The sequence below is a fragment of the Alligator mississippiensis genome, chromosome 4, assembly GCF_030867095.1.
Source record: "Alligator mississippiensis isolate rAllMis1 chromosome 4, rAllMis1, whole genome shotgun sequence".
Taxonomy (NCBI): domain Eukaryota; kingdom Metazoa; phylum Chordata; order Crocodylia; family Alligatoridae; genus Alligator; species Alligator mississippiensis.
The window spans coordinates 96,432,674-96,454,969 of NC_081827.1; the positions used below are offsets into that span (position 1 = coordinate 96,432,674).

Sequence of the window (22,296 nt, forward strand, 5' to 3'; positions counted from 1 at the left end):
GGGAGCCCAGAAACTCCAGTTGCTGCTGCAGCTGGATTAGTGAGGAGAGCTGGACAGCCCTGATGTAAAGAGCTATGGAAAGTGATCCTACACTTGCAGGAGAAATTGGGGGCAAAGTTTAAAGAATGCCTGCTCAAAAATTTTATCAAGATCATGCCAGATGACAAAAGTGATACCTGGGCTAAGATCAACTTAAGATCAACCTCCTGTTCACCAGAGCACCCCAAGGGATAACAAGGTCAAACAGTCACAAACTCCTCCAAGACTCTTTCAGTTTGGACATAAGGAAGAACTTCTTTACTGTCCGAGCCCCCAAGGCCTGGAACAGATTGCTGCCAGAGGTAGTGCAAGCACCTACTCTGGACTCCTTTAAGAAACATTTTGACGTTTATCTTGCTGGGATCCTTTGAGCCCAAGTGATTTCCTGCCCCTGGGGCAGGGGACTGGACTCGATGATCTTCCGAGGTCCCTTCCAGCCCTAATGTCTATGAAATCTACGCAACTTGGAATTCCACAGACCAGCAAAGGGGTCACCAGAGCCTACTACTACAAGCCCATTCCCCCAGAACCAGCAAACCATCTGTCCCATTTTGTACCCATCAATCCAAGCACAGCATAGATACATTTGCTTTGGACTTGGATATTCAGACCAACAACCATGCCACTGCATTTATAACTGTTTACTTTACACCGTTATTCGCAAAAAATCGAATTGGCTGAACGACCAGTTACTGCACTGTTTACAAACATTATTTTCAATGTATTATTAAAATGCTCAAATATCTTTAATTTTCTGCTTGCAAAGGATGAATGTATTTGCTAGAAATTCTATCTGTCTGACCTGCAAAAAGAATGCAAGTAGGAATATTTCTGGATTGCATAGAGAATTTTCTCTTATTTTTTAAATTGTGGCTGCCAGAAAATGTTATTAAAGTAAACAAGCTAATTCAAAAGGCAATTTCTTTCATCCCTGCCCATATAAGTTAACCCACCATTTGGACAGGGGACATGGAAGGGAGTAATGGAGAGCCAGGGCCTTTGAACAGAGTAAGTAAACAATAAAACATGCAGTAATACAACTACCCAAGCTCCTTTTCCCTTCCACAGTGGTTTCCACCTGTAGGTGCATTGGATGACACTGAGCTGTGTTCAACAGGATCACAGGGTCTCAAAAAGTACTTTGCCCTCCACAGAGTCTGCATGTTCTGAGTCCACTTTCTCAGTGAGCGTGTTGCTCACATTGCTTGAGGTTCCTTCTTCTGAGTGTTCCAGAGTTTTTGAAGCCCCAGATTTTCTGTAGCCATCCTTTGCCCCTGTCTGTTTCCTTCCCCTTAGCTTGGAATTACTTCTTGCCCCATCATACTATAACTTGTGCTCTTTTTAAAAATGTCTGAAAACACATCTTTGTTCTTGCAGTTGGTTTTGAACTGCCCTTTTCCAGACTGAGGAAATTAAGCACCTCTCTCCTGCATCAGGTTTGTCCAAACTCTTCTTAGCTATATCATTACCTAGTGCGCTAGCAGAGCATTATGGCAGCAAGTGTATTAGTGAGTATGAAGTGAGGAATTCCACAAAGACATTTGGATATCAACAGGCAGGGTCTGACTTCCAGTCACAATGATCTCTGGTCACAGTTATGAGGACAAGGACATGGTGGAACTGTAGTTAAAAGACAGTTTAGACTGGAAAAGGTAATGGAGTATCCACACAGGCATTGCACCAATTGAATACTGCCAGGTCAGTTCAGTATTTAACTTGACTGGGGTTTTGGTGACATGACTCAAAATTGAAAGAATATGCCCACAAAAACAAAAGCAATTTTTAACCATAAAATGATAAGCCTGAGGAAAATCAACATATCCACAGCCTGATAAGACAGTATCTAGGTAGCACTTGAGTGATGTAGTCATGATGGTCCAGGAATTTTGCAATAGGCAACAATTTTTGTGGGAGATATTTTTTTATTAGAGCAACTCTATGGCTGGGATAGACTTAAACAAGCTTTCAAATGCAAAGCTTTCTTAGATAGTGAGTTCCTTCCATCCACAAGAAACCAATAGCTTTAGGAACATAAATAATTTGTTTCCTTTAAAAATAATGCAACTTCTATACATTACCCATGTTTTCCTTTGTGTGCCTGCAAGTGATTTAAATGCAGATACCAGAATATTTAGCTTTGAAAAACGCATGTGATTTGCTGCTGAGCTACCTCAGCATATATAGTTCACCATTACTTTGTATGCCAAGTCTACGCCAGCACGCTGAACCCCATTAGCTAATTAAAAATGCAGTTACATAAAGACAGTATTTCCATGGATCCTCATTTAGATTCTCTTTTACTTGAACCAGCAGAAAACCCAAGGCAGCTTCCAGCAGGCGGTGCAAACATACGCACAGGTTTTACACGGATGCTTTTACAAGAAGCACACTGATTTATAAATAGGACTTCTTCAGAGGACTTGCTATCTTCAGCCCTGATCGTGCAATTCAGAAGTGATTCACAGATGACAATGGCAACAGTTGCATGCACCCACACTTAGTTTTTCTGCATCCCCATAACTCAAATGCAAGCATCTGTCCTAGCAAGGGACCCAAAAACCCCGCAGATGACAGTGCTCCTTGCTTTCCCTCGCTCCGGTGGCTCTGGGCAAGGTTCACAGAGTGCCCCCAGTGGACCCAGCCCCTCAACTGCCCTTTTAAAGACAGACAAGGTTCTGTGGATAGACGTGATTTCCTTTATTAGATGAACTATTAGTTGGAAAAATTGTTCTTCACAAGCTTTCGGGTACAAACACCTTTCTTCAGGCCTTTTAAATACACTTCTTGGCTATCCCTGATGCTCGGCTCACGACCAGATACAATGCAGGCACCGCGCACAGCCCCAGTCCCACAGAAGAGCGCTGTGGACCCGCGCCCCTGCCCCAACGCCGCTCGCTCCGGGTCACAGCTGCCATGCGGTAGGTACCCCACAGCAGCTCCCCGCACTCGGGCCCCAGGCGCGCTCGGCCCCGACGCCCCTCGAATGCCGGCCGCTGCCCGCCGCGCGCTACACCCCGCCACCAGCCAGCCAATCAACGCCCCCCACGCCAACCGCCGGCCAATCGCAGCCCCCCCTCAACCACCGGTCAACAGCCGCCCCCCCCATGACCAACCGACGCCCCTCACCCCCCCTATTCCCCGGCCCGCTCCGCCCCCCGCCGCCCGAGCAGACGCGAGCCCCGCGGGGCCAACCTGGCACCCACCTCAAACACCACTTCTTCGTCAAACTCCGGTGTCATCCTTCTCCGCCATGCCACCCCCCCACGGGCACGCCGGGAAACGCAGTCCGCCTCCCTGACCGGCCCGGCCCAGCCTACAGGCAGCGCGCCGCGAACTACAACTCCCAACAGCCCCTACGGCCGCCCGCTTCCGGCCGGGCGCTTACGCAAAGCCGGGCCGTGCTGATTGGAGGAGGCGAGCGAGGGGGCGGGGCTCGGTCCGCCTGCGCTGGCAGGGCGCGGCCGGGAGGGGTCGCTGCGCTGCCCCAGCGGCTGAGGTACGCGGCCAGGGGCTCAGTCGGCGCGGAGCTGCGGGACGGCATGCAGAAGCGGGACGGGGCGCGGAGCGGCAGCTGGGGCTGAGCGGAGCCATGGCGTAGGGCGCGGGGGAGCACCATGAGCTCGGCCGGTGAGTGAGTGGGGAGCGGAGCGGAAGGTCGAAGTGGAGGGCGGGTACGCTGCCCCTTGCTTCTCCCGGCCGTTCGTCTCAACCACCGCCTCGCGCCTCTCCGGACACCGCGCCCCCCCCCCGACGGACTCCTCTCCCTCTTCTTCTTCTCCCCTCTGCTGAAGGGAAAAAAGAAAAGCCCCATCTTCTTGAGTTCCCAGTCGGGGTCAGCCGCAGGGCGCCACGGGATCAGGTCTCTTTTTAAGGTCACCCTGTTATTCTTGTTTGATTTTTCCCTGTTTATATTTCTCTTTTCTCCCAAGGGCCTCTAGGAGGTTTCTTAGCACCCCCCTCCCCCGCCCTTCCCTTCCCACTCTTTGAAAAACGTCCTTTGCTCTCCTGCAGGCAAGTCTTATCAGCTGTATTTTTAGTGACATAAAAGCATCTTGCTGAGCTCTGGTTATTGTCACTTGTCCATAGTGAGGCTGGCGTGCCTTGTTGTGCAGGACTTCTGACACTTGGGAGTTTTCAAAGCTTGCAGAGATTCCCCCCCTCCCCCGCCCCCCTCCGCTTCCAGCCTTTCTGTAAGGAAACAATGCTGAACGCTGGGGACTTCCAGTAAAGCTTTAGTATGGACAGTACCTGCTGCTTCATATAGCTGAGGCAGACAAGGTTCGTTAGGGAGATGTGATATCTTTTATTAAACCAACTAAATAGTTGGAAAAATTGTTCTTTGCAAACTTTTGGGTACAAATACGCTTCTTCTGGCATGGGGAGAGTCGCATCTATCCAAAGAGCCTTGTTTGCCTATGTCTTTAGACCAACACAGCTACAACCAACAACCCTCTTCATATAACTTAGTCATTCACATGAAATAGGCAGCCATCTGTCAGTTTTCCTTCAAGAGCATACCTGTCTTCATGAAGGGTCTTTCTTGCAAGCTCGATTGCTGTTATGCAAAAACAAATGGAAAGCTATAAAGTCCAAACTGACCTACATTCTTCTTCATTTTTTTTAAAGTATTGTCAATTCTATGGCTAGGAAAGCTTCAAGACAAATTCTCAGTGTAAAACAAGGGAACTTCCTGTGTTTAAGGGAGTTACTCAGATTTTTGTTTGTTTGCTCACACAGAGGAGCATTGTCAGTACTTTTGTTCTCCCATCTGTTAGATTAGTGGGCTTCCTTTCTTATGCCTGCATGAACAACAGGGATGAGAGCTGTTTTTTTCCATTGCATAAAATCACTTAAATTATGCTGATCTGCTGCTTTACCTTACTTTTGGGGGGCAGCAGTCAAATGTAATGAAAACCTTCATTCCTGAATGAAAAAAAAATGGTGTTACAGGATCTAATTGAAGTGGGGTTCCTTTTTTAAAAAAATACACACCTGTTCTTAAATAATAACACTAGACTAGTAATTGTACTTTCACATAATAAATGTTTGATTGCCTCATTTTAGCATCTTCTAATAATCCTATAATTAAGCATGAGTACTTGAAAACAATGCTATTTTATAAATATGAATTCATCTTTCTGCTCCACTTACTATTCTCCTAAGTTTTAAATACATTGTAATGCATTGTTCCTCTAATTGATATACTTAGGTGTCTCAGTGTAGAGCTGGTGCATTAAGTAATAAAGCAGAGCATCTCTATTTAACAACTGAATAGTATGACCTCATTATTTAGCAGTATTCCTTGTAATGCAGTTTGCTACTTTTATCTTTTTGCTGGAGTTCAACAGATATGAAAATAAAGTAACTTTATTAGGAAGTGCTGAAGAGCTTGAAACTTGAACAGTAAGGTTCAAGTGAATTTGATATAGACTCAGCTCTGTGTTAATGTGGGATCTGTGCATGTGAATCCAGTTCCAGGACTGAAGCCATTGTCTGTCATTTAGGGAGATATTTTAGTGGGCCAAAATCAAGCAAAACACAAAACAAGAGAGGAGCATAAGGAAATACTGATGAAGACAAGGAAGAAAGAATTCCTGGAAAATGTGGGGTTTATGGAGGGCTTTTGAAGGAAGAGGCTTTAAAGGGAGCTCTGGGTGAACAGAAAGGGACAAAGAGAGCATTAATGCAAAATGTGGGGACCATGTATGACCAAAACAATAAGATGTGAGACAAAATTATGATAGCTGTGACAGTGCAAATGAGGAGCTTTAACTTGCTGTGATAAGACAGAGTTAGGAGTGGGAAGAAGGTAACTTTAAAAACCTTAACGTCTATCTATGTGCATTATAATTCCTGCATCCCCTTAAAATCTAGGAGCCAAAATTTACACACAACTTGTATATCTGCTATTCACATAAAAACATGTTATTTACTTAATTTTTTGCACAGTTTTACTCCAGTGAACTCCTAAATGTTAAGATAATTTAAAAAATGAAGCTGCCATTTTAGTCAGAATTGTTTTCTACAATTTAAAACTTACATGGTATCATTCAACTGCTGACAAGCAGCATTTCTCATTAACAACTGTTTAAAGTGTAAAGAAACTTTGAACTCTAAATGTATTCTGCTTTGGATTCATCCAAACTTAAATTACAGTGATGCCAAAGTTTATATCTGTTAGAGAATTAGAGGTGTTGATTTGTTTCTTGGCATGTTTTAATTTTAGAAGGGGTAGATTGAAATGGCTATGTGGGAAATGGGTATCAGTGACTCAGTATGTAGAATGCTTCCTTCTGAACTAGTTCTGAATGAGGCACTGTGCTGGTGGAGGGAGCTACATAGTGGAGAAAGTTATAAAACAGAGGTTCTAACCACTTGTGGTCATTAGATCTGGCAGCTTTTGCCGGAATAAAGCAGTTAATTCAGCCAGAAGGCCAGTGTTAAAACTCACATCTGCCTTCTTAAATACTCAATGCAATATCAGTTTGCTACTTTTTGTTTTCTGTACTAAAATGTTTTGAAGTACTTTATAGTGAAATTCGTCAACATAAAGAGTTGGCTGTATTTCAGTGAGACAGCAAAGCAATCCATATATGGTTATATACTAGTTTGTTTATAAAGCCCTTTGGGTTTGTTCAGAATTAAAGGAGCTATTTAATGAATGGATTATTGAGAATTAGTTAAAACCAATAGTTCCCTTTTTACAGTGCTTATGTTAAAACTTAGCTTCTGTTTTATAGCTGTGAGCTCTTGTTGCTTTCTTAAAAAGCACATATATGATCCTGATAAATGCACAGTTGCCTTTGGTCACACAGTTTCTGCCTGGAATAATATTACAATATTGAAATGTAGGCTTTATTTTAAAAGGGAGAAAAAGAAGATATTTTGGTTTGTGCCATTTTTTTTCAGCAAAGAGTAAGTGGTATATGGATCCTATGCTGCAGAAGGGAAATCTGGAACTGAGATTTAGTTTGATTACATCAATGAAAGAATGTATAGTCTGTGTTTTACCATAAAGTGTAATTCAGGGGGAAAAACACAGCAGAAACTAAATCAACAAAATCATAATGACTTTTCCTATCAAGCTGCATTTCTCTTAAGGACTGAAAAAATGAGGCCTACAGGGTTTATTGCCTGTTTCACCCTGTAACATGTCAAGTCACGTTATATTTACTCAGCTTTATTTCCACAATATCAGGTTTAAAGACATTATTTGTTCATCTCTCTTGTATCCAGTCTAAAGTTTTTCCCAACTCTTGTTTTTCTTCAGTAAGTCATAAAACAAACTTCAGTTTTAAATTAAGGTTTTCCTTTGTTTGGGAAAACATTCCTTTTAACTTGTTTAGGTTGTTTTCTAAAATCCTTTGACTTAAACTGTTGTTTTTTCCTTGCATTTTAAAAGCTACGTGTATTATCTTCCGGGAAGTCATGACTCATTTCCCTTTTTGTTTACTTTTAACATTGTGACACCTGAAATATCACAGCCTCTGCATATGTATAAAACAGAACAAATTAATAATAATAAAAAAACCCCAACTAGCAGGAAACAAGGTCCTGAACTCGGACGGTTTTTGTGAGTGTAGTGTGTGGTTTTTAGATATTGGAGACTTATAATTTTAAAGTAATTGATTCAAGACAGTGATCAGACTAGAATGACCTTTGTTCCAAATCATTAAAATCATTCCAAACAATTTAGACTCTGTTTGTCTTGGTATCATATTAGCTCTCATCATAATGATTTTGGAGTGCTTCCAAGGAATATTGGCATAGCAATAGTTTATTTTTCTATCTAGCCTGTAGGAGCTGGACAGTTTATAGTGGGGTCTTTGTTTGGTGTCAATTTTTGTACTCCTGCTTGTGATTAGTAGTACTCTAGCCCAAGAGTAGTTTGTGGGCTTGTGATAAATTTACTCAAGTGAGGTTCTGCTACCCTTTTCTCTCCAGAGAAAGCTAGCAGAATTGAACTCTTCATGTGAATAGACACACAGAATGTGTGAAGAGTGTACTGTGAGAAGGCAAGATGAAAAGAAGAGGTTTGTATTTATTTACAAACTCTGAGTCTGGGTTCACAGATACTAAGTACAGCTTTGATAAGTTTTTGCTTTGTGTTACATTCTACAAAATTCCTCCATTCGCTTACACATTTGTGGTTCCAGAGGGATGTGACTGTCAAGAAGTGTTGTAGAATCTGGGTCACACAGTGAATGGCAATTTCTTGGGTAACTGCAGCTAGTTGCATGAAGGATTTCAGACATCATATAAAGACTTGCTTCTCTGTCCATGTAGAACTCATGCGGAGAATGGAGCGTGACAATTTTGTGTTGCTAAGCAGATGAGTTGCTGTATTTCTGTACCAGTTGAGCTCATTCAGAGCATAGGACTTTGTTCATTAGGCAAAAGTTGTTGATTTGCCTTGGAGATTACGGAGATATGTATTCCGGCGGTTACAAATCTGGCCACAGCATTGTGCCTGCTTCCCTCCTACTGGAAAGTTAGAAATTGGTTCGTATTGATGTCATAGTTATTTGGACATGTGGGGGTACAGAGGAACCTATAGAAGAAAGACGGTGCTGTGGGAACCAACTTAATCTAAGGTTCAGCCCTGATAAGGACAAGTTCTTCCAAGTGCTTGTTCTTACCTGTTCCTGGCCACACCCTTTAAGTTTTGCTTTGCAAACTGGGTGATGGTGCTGTGTATAGTTGAGGAAAAAGATTTAGAATGTAGGAAAACTGATACTTTGTTTCTCATGCTCTTCCAGTGACTTCTAGATGTTGCCTGTGTGGGGTAGGAAGGCTTAAGAATTTTGAGGTGAAACCGGGTCTTTAGGCCATGGTTTTGGCAGCCCAGGATCAGACTTTGACTGACAAGGGGGAGAGTTTGGGATGTTTACATTCAACACCACATTGTAACAATAGGACAGGAATATACTGAAGTGCTGCAAATGCCATGTAGGGTACGGATGGGTATAACTTTTGTCCACAAGTGAAAGAAGATAAAACTCTTTGTTCCAGTGGACTCTCTGCTGTGGCCTGTGGTTGAGGAGGAAGAAGCTAGGATGTTTGCATAAGCTGCTAGTGCTGCAGGTTTTCTTGACTAGCATATTGACCAGCACCTTTATTTTATACTAGCCAATTGCCTGTCATGAATGACGGAGCATTTCAGGGAGTGTTTACATGACTCCCCTGCTCACCCTTCAGATGTAAACAGTCCCACTGCTGCTATATCCTCTTCCAGCCTCCAGCGCAGTGATTCCCTCTCCCCTACCCACCTCCACCTCCTCCCCTAGAGCAGTGCAGCTTTCCCCTGCCTCTGACAGTGCAGCGGCTCCCTCTCCCGCACCTGCCTCTGCCTCCTCCCACAGAGCAGCGGGGCTTCCCTCAACTTGAGGAGGTAGCAGCAGCTGCCTTCCCTGCCATTGCCTCCCCTGGAGCAGCGGGGCTTCTCCCTCCCTGCCTGAGGAGGTGGAGCCTATGCAGCCAATCGCCACCAGCCCTCTTGATGGCACACGTGCAGTTTCCCAAAAGCGTGACAGACAGACAGACAGGCTATGCCCTTTAATATATTAGAATTTTTTTACAGGTTACATGTTGAACAAATCTTTGAGATGGCTAAGATCATTTTTCCCCCTTGGAACTGGAAGCATTAATATATATTTTAGAATATAAATTTCCCTTGGCAAAAGCCTAGTTTTGGTGGTTTCTGTTGGTGGGCTCTGGTGCACTGCTTTATTTCTCCATAGCCAAGAAACTAAGGTAGCGCTTTGACTTTGTCAGTGCTGCATGGATTCCTAAGATTTTAACCTGTTTACTTGAGAAAAGCATTGTGCTTCTGGACTTTGTGCACTTTCATTTTGGTGACCCATGATGCTATTCTGGAGGCATGGATCCTGTTTGTGAAACGGATTAACACTAGAAAGGAGACCATTACATTTTCATATTCTAAACTCCTAAAAGATAAAGACCAAAAATCTTGTCTAATAACTCATCTGTCCAGCCTGCAACTTCAGTTTGAGCCCTAGCATATTACTGTTAAAGGCAGTCAAACTTGGGGAACTAGAGAATCCACATCTCTAGACAAATTTTTTCAATACTTAATTACTCTCAATGTCTTTAAAAACAAAAAAGAAATGACAGAGAGAGAGCAAGAATGCCTTATTTCTAGTTTGAATGTGCCTAACTTTACCTTGGAAATTACAGGATTTCAGTACATCATTTCTACTCCAGTAAAGAGCTACCAATCATCAGGAGTCTTGCCCATGTATGTAGTTGCAGACTGTGATCAAGTTGCCTCTTAATTTTTTGTTGATGAGCTAAATAGATTGAGTTTCTTAATTCTTTTGCCATAGAGTGCACTTTCCAGACCCCAATTTCTAGGTCTTTTCTGAATTCTTTCTAACTTTTCAACATCCCTTTTGAAACGTAGATACCAGAACTCAACATGGCAATATACAACTTCACGTTTGGCTGTGTTAAAGAGCATGTTCCTGTAAACCTACCTTACAAAGTGATCTATTTGTTATACTTTGTTATACACTTTTTTCCCATTAATGTCTTTACCTTTCCTTTGGACTAAGGTCGTTTTTAATTAATAAGTTGCCCTTGGCTACTTACAGGTATTCAAATGAACCTTGAGAAGTCTTTTAGCTTTGTTTTCCCTATAGAAAAATCTACTGGGAGAGCACTGTAGAAATGTTAGACAAGCTGGATAGCTGCTGCACAGAGAACCTGTGCTGCCACTACCTGAACAGGGGGGGCCCTGTGTATACATCCCAGAAGGCTCTGCAGGCTCCCCTGGCTGTTGGAAAGTACCGAGTGCCCAGAGTAGCTCTTATTGGCTGGCTGCTCCCAGGGATCATGTGCCCCTGGGGAACTCCTGCTCACAATCCCCACTTCCTTCCCTGCTGTGAGGCTTTGAGAGAGACCTAGAGTGTATCCCTTCTTCGGTAAGTTGCAGGTGTGTCAAATGTCAAAACTGGGGCAAAGTCAGGTATGATAAGAGGAGGTCTGGGTTTCTGGATCACATGCAGGGGACACAGCTGCCTTGGTATCCTGTGTTTTCCTGAAGTCCTGGAGCACAGTGCAGGGGTGATAAAAGGGGCTGGCTTTCCTTGTCCCAAAGTAATCAGAGGGAGGGGTTTGGTTCATGCTCAGTTGGACCATTGGAGTGCAACCCAAGTCGCAACTTCTCCCTAGAGCGGGGAGGAAGGCAGAGGGGCCTGGAGCAATGCATGCTGAGATGCTAGAGGATGGCACTGCAGCTGCAACTGGAAGGTTAAGTGTACATGCGTTAGTTTCTTCCAGACCAGAGACATTCCAGGGGCAAATTAACTCAATTCCAATGAGGTAGAAGCAGCTCCCAGAAGATTTTTTTCATGGGAGAACAATGTGGACTTTTGTACACTCAAGGTGTCTACAAGGAAAACTGTGATTCTTCCAGTAGCTACGTAATGCTGTATGTAGCCCTTGTCAGAAATGGAGGCATGTCATGTATTCATCAGTATCCCATCTTGGGATTTATCCATTAGTTCACTGATCCATGAAAGTTTCCAGTCCTGCCGCCTCCTCTCCCCCCTCCCCCCCCGTACTAATTTTAAAACAGGTAGGTTGCTCACTGTACAGTGCATCTTACCTGTCTCCTCTTCCCGTTCTTTCCCATATAGTTGTATCTAGCTACTTTGACATTTCAGTGATATGCATCATTCCCAATAGGTTTGTGTGTATTTGTCATTTTATGTTTAATTTTGTTCTTTACTTATACTTACAGCAGTGGTATTTTAAGCTTCCAAAATTATTTTATTCACATTCTTTTTTTACATTTGTTCTACCTCAAGCCTTGTGTTTTATGTTTGAGCTTCCATATTATGTTCTACTCCCTTGGCATCCTCCTTTGTTGATGCTTGTTTAAATTCCTTCAGGCTGCTGTAGGTCATCTGCTACACAGAATGTTGGTTTTCCTACTGTTGGGGTGGAAATGATCCAAGCTGTATATCTTCCTTTCCCTACAGGTGGCCTAGTATTCTACAAAACCAAAACTCTTTAACAAAGTAAATTAGTTTAGCTTCAGTATCTTGTGCTGTTCGCATCTCATTCTAGGCACAGGCATGATTCCTGAGATGACCAAAAGTTCTTTCCTTTCTTTAAGACCCCTTCAGCTTTTGGCAATCTTCTGAAATATCTTCTCAGACAGTATGACTTAAGCCTATATGTAACACATGCAGTGGATGCTTGTCTGCAATCCTTTTACTTGTAACCAGTCTGTCAGCCACATGTACATATTGAGGGCTATAGATTGTACAGAAAGGACAGGTTGGGGAAGAAAGGGGGGGGGGGGTTGCACTTTGTCAGTGAGCAATATACATCAACCCTCATCAAGACAGAATCCAAGGTTGAGGAAGTAGAAGGATTGTGGGTTAGGCTACATGGGGGGCAAGGAGAAAGGGATTTGGTGGTAGGGGTCTGCTACAGACCCCCACACCAAGGGGAAGAAATAGATGCGGGACTCCTGAGGCAACTCTCGGAGACCATAAAAGCTAAAGAGGCGGTAGTCATGGGGGACCTAAACTACCCCGACATCTGCTGGGAGACGCAGACAGCAAGGTCCCATCGCTCACGCAGGTTTCTAACCTGTGTACAGGACCTCCACCTGACACAGGAGGTGCATGGTCCCACTAGGGGGAATGCCATACTGGATCTGGTATTGGCGACAGGGGATGACATGATAGGGGACCTCCAGATCGGTAGCCATTTGGGAGACAGTGATCACCTAATAATAGAATTCAACATAAGACGTCAAGTGGGTAAGGTAACTAGTAGGGTGAAAGTGCTAGACTTTAGGAAAGCTGATCTCAATGCACTCAGGCGATTAGTCAAGGACGCACTGCAGAATAGGAGTTTTGAAGGGATGGGAGCCCAAGAAGGGTGGCTGTGCCTTAAGGAAATGATCCTTCGGGCACAAAGCAAGACGATCCCCGAGCGAGGCAAAAAAGGGAAAGGGGCCAGGAGGCTTCCATGGCTGACCAGAGAAATCCAGGGCAGCCTAAGGGCCAAAAGGGGAGCACATAAAAAGTGGAAACAAGGTGAGATCACTAAAGATGAATATACCTCCTCTGCTCGTGCTTGTAGGGAGGCAGTTAGACGGGCCAAAGCTACCATGGAGCTGAGGATGGCAACCCAAGTAAAAGACAACAAGAAATTGTTTTTTAGATATATTGGGAGTAAAAGGAAGGCCCAGGGAGGAATAGGACCTCTGCTAAATGGGCAGAAACAATTGGTGACAGACAGGGGGGACAAGACTGAACTCCTCAACGAGTTCTTTGCCTCAGTGTTCCTAAGCGAGGGGCACGACAAGTCTCTCACTGGGGTTGTAGAGAGGCAGCAGCAAGGCGCCAGACTTCCATACGTAGATCCTGCGGTGGTGCAGAGTCACTTGGAAGAACTGGATGCCTTTAAGTCGGCAGGCCCGGATGAGCTCCATCCGAGGGTGCTGAAGGCACTGGCCAACATCATTGCAGAGCCACTGGCGGGAATATTTGAACGCTCGTGGCGCACAGGCCAAGTCCCGGAGGACTGGAAAAGGGCTAACGTGGTCCCCATTTTCAAAAAGGGGAGGAAGGAGGACCCGGACAACTATAGGCCAGTCAGTCTCACCTCCATCCTTGGTAAAGTCTTTGAAAAAATTATCAAGGCTCACATTTGTGAGAGCCTGGCAGGGCAAATTATGCTGAGGAGAAACCAGCACAGGTTTGTGGCGGGCAGATCGTGCCTGACCAATCTAGTCTCTTTCTATGACCAGGTTACGAAACGCCTGGACACAGGAGGAGGGGTGGATGTCATATACTTAGACTTCAGGAAGGCCTTCGATACGGTATCCCACCCCATACTGGTGAACAAGCTAAGAGGCTGTGATGTGGATGACTACACAGTCCGGTGGGTGGCGAATTGGCTAGAGGGTCACACCCAGAGAGTTGTGGTGGATGGGTCGGTCTCGACCTGGAAGGGTGTGGGCAGTGGGGTCCCGCAGGGCTCGGTCCTTGGACCGATACTCTTTAATGTCTTCATCAGCGACTTGGACGAGGGAGTGAAATGTACTCTGTCCAAGTTTGCAGATGACACAAAGCTATGGGGAGAAGTGGACATGCCGGAGGGCAGGGAACAGCTGCAGGCAGACCTGGATAGGTTGGACAAGTGGGCAGAAAACAACAGGATGCAGTTCAACAAGGAGAAATGCAAAGTGCTGCACCTAGGGAGGAAGAATGTCCAGCACACCTACGGCCTAGGGAATGACCTGCTGGGTGGCACAGAGGTGGAAAGGGATCTTGGAGTCCTAGTGGACTCCAAGATGAACATGAGCCGGCAGTGTGACGAAGCCATCAGAAAAGCCAATGGCACTTTATCGTGCATCAGCAGATGCATGACGAATAGGTCCAAGGAGGTGATACTTCCCCTCTATCGGGTGCTGGTCAGACCGCAGTTGGAGTACTGCGTGCAATTTTGGGCGCCACACTTCAAGAAGGATGCGGATAACCTGGAGAGGGTCCAGAGAAGGGCAACTCGTATGGTCAAGGGCCTGCAGACCAAGCCCTACGAGGAGAGACTAGAGAAACTGGACCTTTTCAGCCTCCGCAAGAGAAGGTTGAGAGGCGACCTTGTGGCTGCCTTTAAGTTCATTACGGGGGCACAGAAGGGAATTGGTGAGTATTTATTCACCAAGGCGCCCCTGGGGGTTACAAGAAACAATGGCCACAAGCTAGCAGAGAGCAGATTTAGACTAGACATTAGGAAGAACTTCTTCACAGTTCGAGTGGCCAAGGTCTGGAACGGGCTCCCAAGGGAGGTGGTGCTCTTCCCTACCCTGGGGGTCTTCAAGAGGAGGTTAGATGAGTATCTAGCTGGGGTCATCTAGACCCAGCACTCTTTCCTGCTTATGCAGGGGGTCGGACTCGATGATCTATTGAGGTCCCTTCCGACCTTAACATCTATGAATCTATGTTGCCGTTGCTCCAGAACAGCCACACTCAGTCTTGGTATTACTTTGTCCCCTATAGAATGCTTTCTTAATGTGCTCTTTTATGAGGAGTCCCTGGTGAAGATGGTCTCTTTCACTTTGTTTGTGCTTGACCTTCTCAAGGGTTTGGCTGAATATCCAACCTTGAGTATGTCCCTTAGCACACACTTCTTTCTATTAGGTTTTCCAATAGGTTTTGCAGCAGCCATATCAAAGAAAGTAAATTTCTGTGGTCACAGGATGTTTTGTTTCCAGTGGTGTAGAATGTTTCCTGTTTCTCTATGCTTTGATACATGGTTCCACTTCTGTCTCTTCCACTCTTGCTCTCTTAAAGTCAGTTAATTCTCCATCTGGATCCAAAATGCTGATGCCAAAATCTCATTGCTGAGAAGAACTCTGCTGCTACATTGGGTTCCAAACTGCCTTTTTCAGACCTTGTATCCTTTTGTCCAATACAGTCTTCAACTTGCATTTTATGTACTGGAAGTTTCTGTCTTCACGCAGGAGAAGGAACATAACACATCCCTTCTAAATCATGGTGGCTGTTCTATTTCTGGATGTTGGCCTGGGTACATTGAGCTGTACCTTCTGAACCTTGTACACTCCCCTAGAAATTCCTTAGGTTATCTCCTCTGTGCCTTCCCTGAGTTTGCTCGGTATCTGACTTGCCTACTGAGCCTTGCTTGTGAAACTAATAAAATTACTTGTCGTGGGAAGAAGTATTGTTTTCTGGGGTTGAATGGAGTCAATCTTCATTTAGACTAGTGATTCACTGTCCAGGAAAAACTTAACTTTCTATTGCAGAGATGTTGCTTCTGTTTCTCTCGGATCAGCAGCCAAGCTTTATAGAAATCCTTGCATCTGAGTGAGTCTGTATAAGTTGTCTGTCTCGTAGCACTTAGTCATACTCCTTGCTTTTCTGGAGTAGAGGTAGAGATTATACTTAGTCATTCAAAAATTAAGGAGCACATATTTCTGTAAAAATATTGCAATTTCTTTGGCCCCAAAATCTGTGTAGAGGCCACACTGGATCAAACTATCTGAGACTTCCCTTAAAAATGTATAAGGAATACACCAGGCCTCCATGTGGTAGAGGACTCCAAGCCTCCACGTGGTGATACATGCTAAATAATAGGGATGATTAAGTGATGTGGTGTGTAGAGAATATGCTGCTAAATGAGAAGCATTGCAATTGCCTTACATAAATTGCCTTTTATACATCAAGACTGCTAAGAGTCTTGGATATAGCGGGAAATTATTTTAGTAACCTCCTGCACAGTGTGGTGATGCAAGATTAGATTTTCTTTTTGTGGGCCTCCTGTGATCTAATCTTTGTTTTTTGTCTCTTCTAGAAATCAAGAAGCCACCAGTGGCCCCAAAACCAAAATTTGTGCTAGGACACAAAGCAACACCTCCTCCCCCTGTTGCCCCTAAGCCAGATATTGGGCTTTCTGGTATTATGCAAACAACAAGGAAAACAAAACCAGTGATAGCGCCAAAACCAAAGGTTCTCAAGAGCTCGTCCATTCCAGAAGTGAGGCCTCCATCATCTTTAAGAAAAAGCACCAAAAGCTTAGAAGAGCACAAAGGAGATTCTTCTGAAACTCTAGATCACCTAAACTATAAGAATGGAGCCCCAGGAGAAGATACCAGGAATACTACTTACATCATACCAGTGTCTTCATGCAATTTTGAATGCCTTCATAAGCTTGGGAATGGTGAGAGTACATGTAAAACTCAGATAACATTTGAACACTTTGAAAGTTTAGAGAACATCAAACTGGGTGAACAAAATGCATCACCTATGAGAAACAGGGCACAGAGTGAAAAACTGGCAAATAGAAATCATGTAGTTTTAAAGGCCAGTTTCCTGGAAGAGAAACTTAAAGATGTTTTGACACAAAGTGTATTTCCTAATAGCAGTTCTTTGAGGCACAGGTGTACAGATAAACTTGAAAGGGGTAATAACAGTGAAGTTAAAATAGAGTTTACAGATCTTGTACAGTCTTCTGAGTGTGAAGAAGCCACAGGTAAACAACAAAATAACAGCAATAAGATAGCTGCTGCTGAGTTTCAAATGACTGAAACCTGTACTCATTTGACTCAAAACAACTACAATTTCTCTTGCCCGTTGGACCAAGAAAACCTGGAGAATGTCAAAGTAAATAGTAATATCGCAGTTTCGGGTGGAGTTGGTATGAAAACAGATGGTGATAAACATGCATCTTCCCCAAGAATATGTTCGACACCTAGCTTAAAAGTGCTTCCAGTTCCAAAACCAAGAAAAACGCGGGCTGCATGTCTTGTACGTCAGGATGGCATAGATGCGATAGGAGAAGGAACAAGAGAACCAGTATGTTCAGAGGGTAATTCCTTTGGCCCTCCTGAACACAACTTTAAGAAAACTGCAAAAATAAATGTTATTAGTCAGAGTGTTTCATATAATGATCATCTGGAAAGTGTGCATCAGGCTGATAAATCTGAGAGAGTGCATCCAGGGAAGGAACCTACTGACACTGAAGAGTTAGCTTCACAAAATCTTGTTCCTCAGGTTCTGCATGAAATTTCTAACCTGGTAGAAAACATTGGACATTCCTTAGACGAAGACCTTAATTTAATAAATCCTGCAGATAAAATAACAGATGATGCTAGTATGCTGGCTGCTGTGGACAAAAGGACTAATTTTATAAGGGCTAATACCCTGTCCATGAGTTTGCCTAAGCAACTCAAATTGGCTTGCAATCAACACTTCCCAGCCTCCAATAGCCTTGATATTTCTGCACAAAAAACAGAAGATAAAGAGATTAATGTAAAAGGTGAAAGTTCACCAAGGATTGCTCCAAAAAAGCCACAAAGACACAGTTTACCCGCTGCTGGACTGCTGAAGAAAGCTGCGTCAGAGGAGCTTATTGAGAAAAGTTCTTACGTTTCTAGTGAAGACAAAAAATCTGGAAGTGTTCTAGAAGGAACTCGCATAAGGCACACATCAGCCAAAGAACAAGACCTGTCATCTTCCTGTGATGTACCCAAATGTGCTTCAGAGAAACCGGTCTGGAAATTACCTCGTCCTATTCTGCCTTTTTCAGGCAATCCAGAGTCATTAAAAATGGCCAATATTGCCACAAGCTACGAACTTCCAACTGCCGTGACCAAGCCCAGAGCCAAATCTCTGTCCTCTGTGGATATGGATAGAATACATAAGCCTTCCAAAGACCCTCAGAAGAAAAATTCTCTGAAGAAGTTTCTCAATATGAAACTGTCAGTTTGCATTATGAAAAGTGACTTCCATAAATTTTTGTCCAAAGGAAGTCAGTCCCTGGATGGTGCTATATCCAACCTTTCTACGGGGGAAGGGAACAGGGTTGGAAACAGCCAGAATGTAGCATTCACAGCAAATGAAAGGACAACTAAATCTGCTAAGGCACATTCTGTAGAAATGGGCAGCCCAGTATCACAAAAAAAAAGACATAGACACAGGAGTCAGCATGAGACATCAAGTAGTCAAAGGACAGCGTCTTTAGATGAACAAATATTATCTGTGGAGCAGTTATCGCAAACATGCTTGAATTATCCGCCAAGCAGTTGTGCACCAGAACATGGAAATGTGCCTCACTATGAAGATATCCCAGAGTATGAGAACCTACCTTTTGCTGCAGGTTATGCTAAAAGTCCATGTTTTGAATGGCAGAACTCCAGCAATGTAGAATACCATGGAACACATGTATATGAGGTAGAAGAACCATATGAAGCTACAAACAACCATTCAAGATGTCACAGGTAATGTAGGAGGCAAGAAATGGAGATAAAATAATCTAAAAATACTTTGTTGGCATACACGCATCTTTGTTATTGCATAACAGCAACACAATCCAAGTCCTGTGGATTTTTCCTACATAATTTAATATGGTAGCTATTTGTGGCCCTGAAAGGCTTCTTCCTGGTGAAACAGCTTGTGAGTTTGCTTGTAGATTTTTTTTCTTTTTTCAATTAAAAAGCTAAATTTGATCACTCCTAATATGCCTTCAGAGTTGCAGTTAAATGTGCTTACAAGTTCACTCTGAAGTTTAGAGTATTATTAAACAAAATCTGATGGTAATGTTTAACTGGTGCTTAAATTAATTGTGAAAAAGAGGGCTAAGACCAAGAATGAACACATTTAAATGTTCAGGGGCTAAGCAGTTAAATGGGAAGTTCTCTGTGCAACTCGTGTAGAATGTTATTTAAAGATTATGTTTCTGTGACTATAATCAAAGGTCATTTTAGGATTTGGTGGTTTAGATTTTGAATGGAATTAGACAGTTATTTTTAACTTGGTACTCTGTAAAAAAAAAAAAAAAAAAATAACAATAATAAAAAAAAATTGTGAAACTAGTGCAAGGAATTACAGGATATGAGCCTGGTAGAAGTAGCATTTATAGAGAGGAACTGCAGGGCAAGTGTGTAGGTCAGTGTTTCTTAACTAGGGTGCTGTGGGGAGTCATGAAATGTTAGCACTGTTTGGTGTACAAACATGATTCACAAGATAAGCCCAGAGATTTCAAATAGGAATCCATAGTGTTAAAAAGATTCTTTCCTGTTGTGGATTTCCTGAGTTCTTTGCAACAGAAGACTTCATCTATTATTTTTGTGTGTTCAAAAATAGAGTGAAAACCAAGAGGTAGTATTTTTCAAGGGGATCCTTTAGTCTATCAAAGGTTGCTTTGAGTTTAAAAAAGATTAAGAACCACTGATATATACTATTTTCATAAGCAATAGCAGTTTAATTGTTGAACTTGCCCTTACTTTACATGTAGCTAATACAAATACCTTTACATTTTTTTTACATGGCTAACACATACATGCTCTAAGCCAGGGGTGTCCAACCTTTTTGAATGTGGGGCCGGATCACGAACTTTTTATCACCCAGTGGGCTGGCGAGCCATATTCAAAGACGTCACGGGAAGTGGTATCATATCAGGAAATGATGTCATGTGACCTTTGACACCAGTGAAGTTGCAGGGGTTGACATGGTGCTGGTTGACATGGCATGCATGCCTGGGTTGACATGGTGCTGCAGAAGCTGCTTGGCTACAACCAGGTTGACCTGGTGCTGGAGAAGCCGCGGGGCCAGGTCGGGGTTAACCTGGGGCCCATCCGGCCTGCTGGTGCCATGCCTGGGTTGACATGGTGTTGCAGGACCCTTCTGGGCAGAACTGGGTTGTCATCGGCCAGGAAAAGCAGCATGCAGCTGAAGCCAGCTTTCCATGGGCTGCTGGGGACAGAAGGAGGCTGGCCAGGTCTGCACCGGCCAGCAGAAGCGGCGGCAGAGCCATGTGCCGCTCGGGACTGACTGGTGCAGGCTCATACCGTTCCGAGCTGCACACGGTTCCACTGCCGCTTCTGCTGGCTGGTGCGGACCCGGCTGGGCTCCTCCTCCTGTCCCCAGCAGCACATGAGAAGCAGCCCCCTTGGGGACTCGCACGTGGGCGACCGGGCTGGGAGAGCTGCAGCACCCGGGGGGAGACTGGCCAGGGGAGCAAGCAGGCGCCGCCTTGCTGTGGGGCAGGGCAGGACAGGGCACTGGGGCTGGCTTCAAGCGGGTGGGTGAGGAGGCAGGCGCCGGCCGGTAGTGCCAGCAGCCGTTGCTTACCCTCCCACGCAGGGGTGCTCCCCTGGGCCCCGCGGGGGTAAGCAGCTCCCCTCCCCTCGCTGCCGGCTGGGGCCTGCAGGCCGGCCCCACCTGGCTCGCCACAGCCCCACCACCACTGCAGCTCTGCACCGTTGCCCCACGCTCCGTGCCGCAGCTCCGCACCACCACCACTGCCCCGCTGCTGCCATGGCTCCCTGCTCCGCAGCGGTGGCACTGCCACCGCCGCAGGCCAGATAAAATGGCTTGGCGGGCCGCATGTTGGACAAACCTGCTCTAAGCAGTTCAAGGACTTACACTGTAAAACACTAAGTGTATTTCTATAACTTTTTTTAATAAGCATCAACTTGCTTGGTGAATTAGATTCCTCATTTGCATTAGATTACTTGCCTATTTTAGGAAGGTGGGGGAATTGGGAAAAGTTGCATCTCCAGATTTCACATTGCCATAAACTTGGGCGTGACATTTTTATATAATTAGCAATTTGTTCAAGTTTCTATATAGTTTACAGTATTTTTTTTGTTTTGTTTACTGAAATAAGGTGACTGATTCTGCCTTGGCTTATTTTCATTTTAGGTGTGAGATCAGGTGTAGTCATGATGGTCCACGAAATATAACAAGAGGCATAGGTTTGTGATATCCATTGTTGGACCAGCAGCATAGTTGGGAAAGATGTTGGATGCTTCCTAATGCATTTATCTTGTCTTTTTAGCTAGTTCTCATGGAATTCCTGCTCTTTTTACAGCTTTGCTCCATTTCTTTACATTTTTATTTACATGTGGAATTTTAAAATGTCCTGCACTGGAATTTTCAAAAGTACTTGGTGCCAGCCTAACTTCACACTCATTGAAGTTTCCCCTTCCCTTCACTAGAAAAGAGAATGGAGTTAGACCTGTAGGGTCCTAAGACAGTATATAAACCACTGGGTTTGTGTTGTCTTCTGTGTTTACTTACACAGGTGATGTGTTATTTGTATCAGGCTTGCTCATTGTTTTGGAGGGAAGGGTGTGATCAAGGAAAGTTTTGAGAGAAACTAAGAAATGAAGGTACCTTGACAATTTGTTCTGTGGATTGAACCAATGGAGGGAGCTGCGTCAAAGAGTTAAAGGATATTTCCTTGGTCTGTATCAGTTTGAAAACAGTTTTAAATGGGGGTAAAGGAGACTTATTGCCTTGGTTTTATATAAGAGGGAAGAGAAGTGCCTCGGGAATGGAAATTGCATATAAAAGTGCATGACAAGTTTTGATTACCCCAGTTAGCTGGTTATAACATATTACAATTATTGTATTCCTTCTTATTTTCTAAGAAGTGCATGTGCAGACTTGAATAAATTGCTAAGTAAGTGCTTATTATGTTGCAGTGGCAATCTACAAACAGGGTTTTTTATGTTACTGTAGCAGGTTTGTAATTCAGCTGTGGACTTTCAAAGGAATAGCACTTGTTTTATTTCTCCAAATGACGGAGAAATTGTAATTTTCTTTCTCCTTTTTATAGTAATAAAATATTTTTGTACAAAAAGAGGGGAAGGGAGGGGAAGAAAGGCAAAGCTGTCTGAAAATTAAAGTTAAAAATCATGTAGAAACCTACCAACAACCTAAAGATACAAAGGAAAATTTCATGACTCAG

At 44.0% G+C, this 22,296-nt stretch overlaps 2 protein-coding genes across 5 annotated transcripts in view; one reads left to right on the forward strand and one right to left on the reverse strand.

Annotated features, from left to right (window-relative positions):
• VEZT (vezatin, adherens junctions transmembrane protein) overlaps nt 1-3,379 on the reverse strand; it is a 126,882-nt gene extending 123,503 nt beyond the window's left edge. For 2 of the 4 annotated variants that reach the window (XM_006273628.4, XM_014606725.3), the window contains exon 1: nt 3,243-3,377. In XM_006273628.4, coding sequence (XP_006273690.1) covers nt 3,243-3,278 — 36 coding nt within the window. In that variant the 5' untranslated portion in view covers nt 3,279-3,377. Of the gene's footprint in view, nt 1-3,242 lie in introns of all 4 variants that reach the window. The other 2 variants (XM_019489264.2, XM_059726352.1) reach the window with 2 other exon arrangements.
• Nucleotides 3,380-3,530: 151 nt separating this feature from the next.
• FGD6 (FYVE, RhoGEF and PH domain containing 6) overlaps nt 3,531-22,296 on the forward strand; it is a 104,017-nt gene continuing 85,251 nt past the window's right edge. The window contains exons 1-2 of the mRNA XM_006273629.4: nt 3,531-3,666; nt 16,396-18,820. Coding sequence (XP_006273691.1) covers nt 3,654-3,666; nt 16,396-18,820 — 2,438 coding nt within the window. The 5' untranslated portion in view covers nt 3,531-3,653. The remainder of the gene's footprint in view (nt 3,667-16,395; nt 18,821-22,296) is intronic.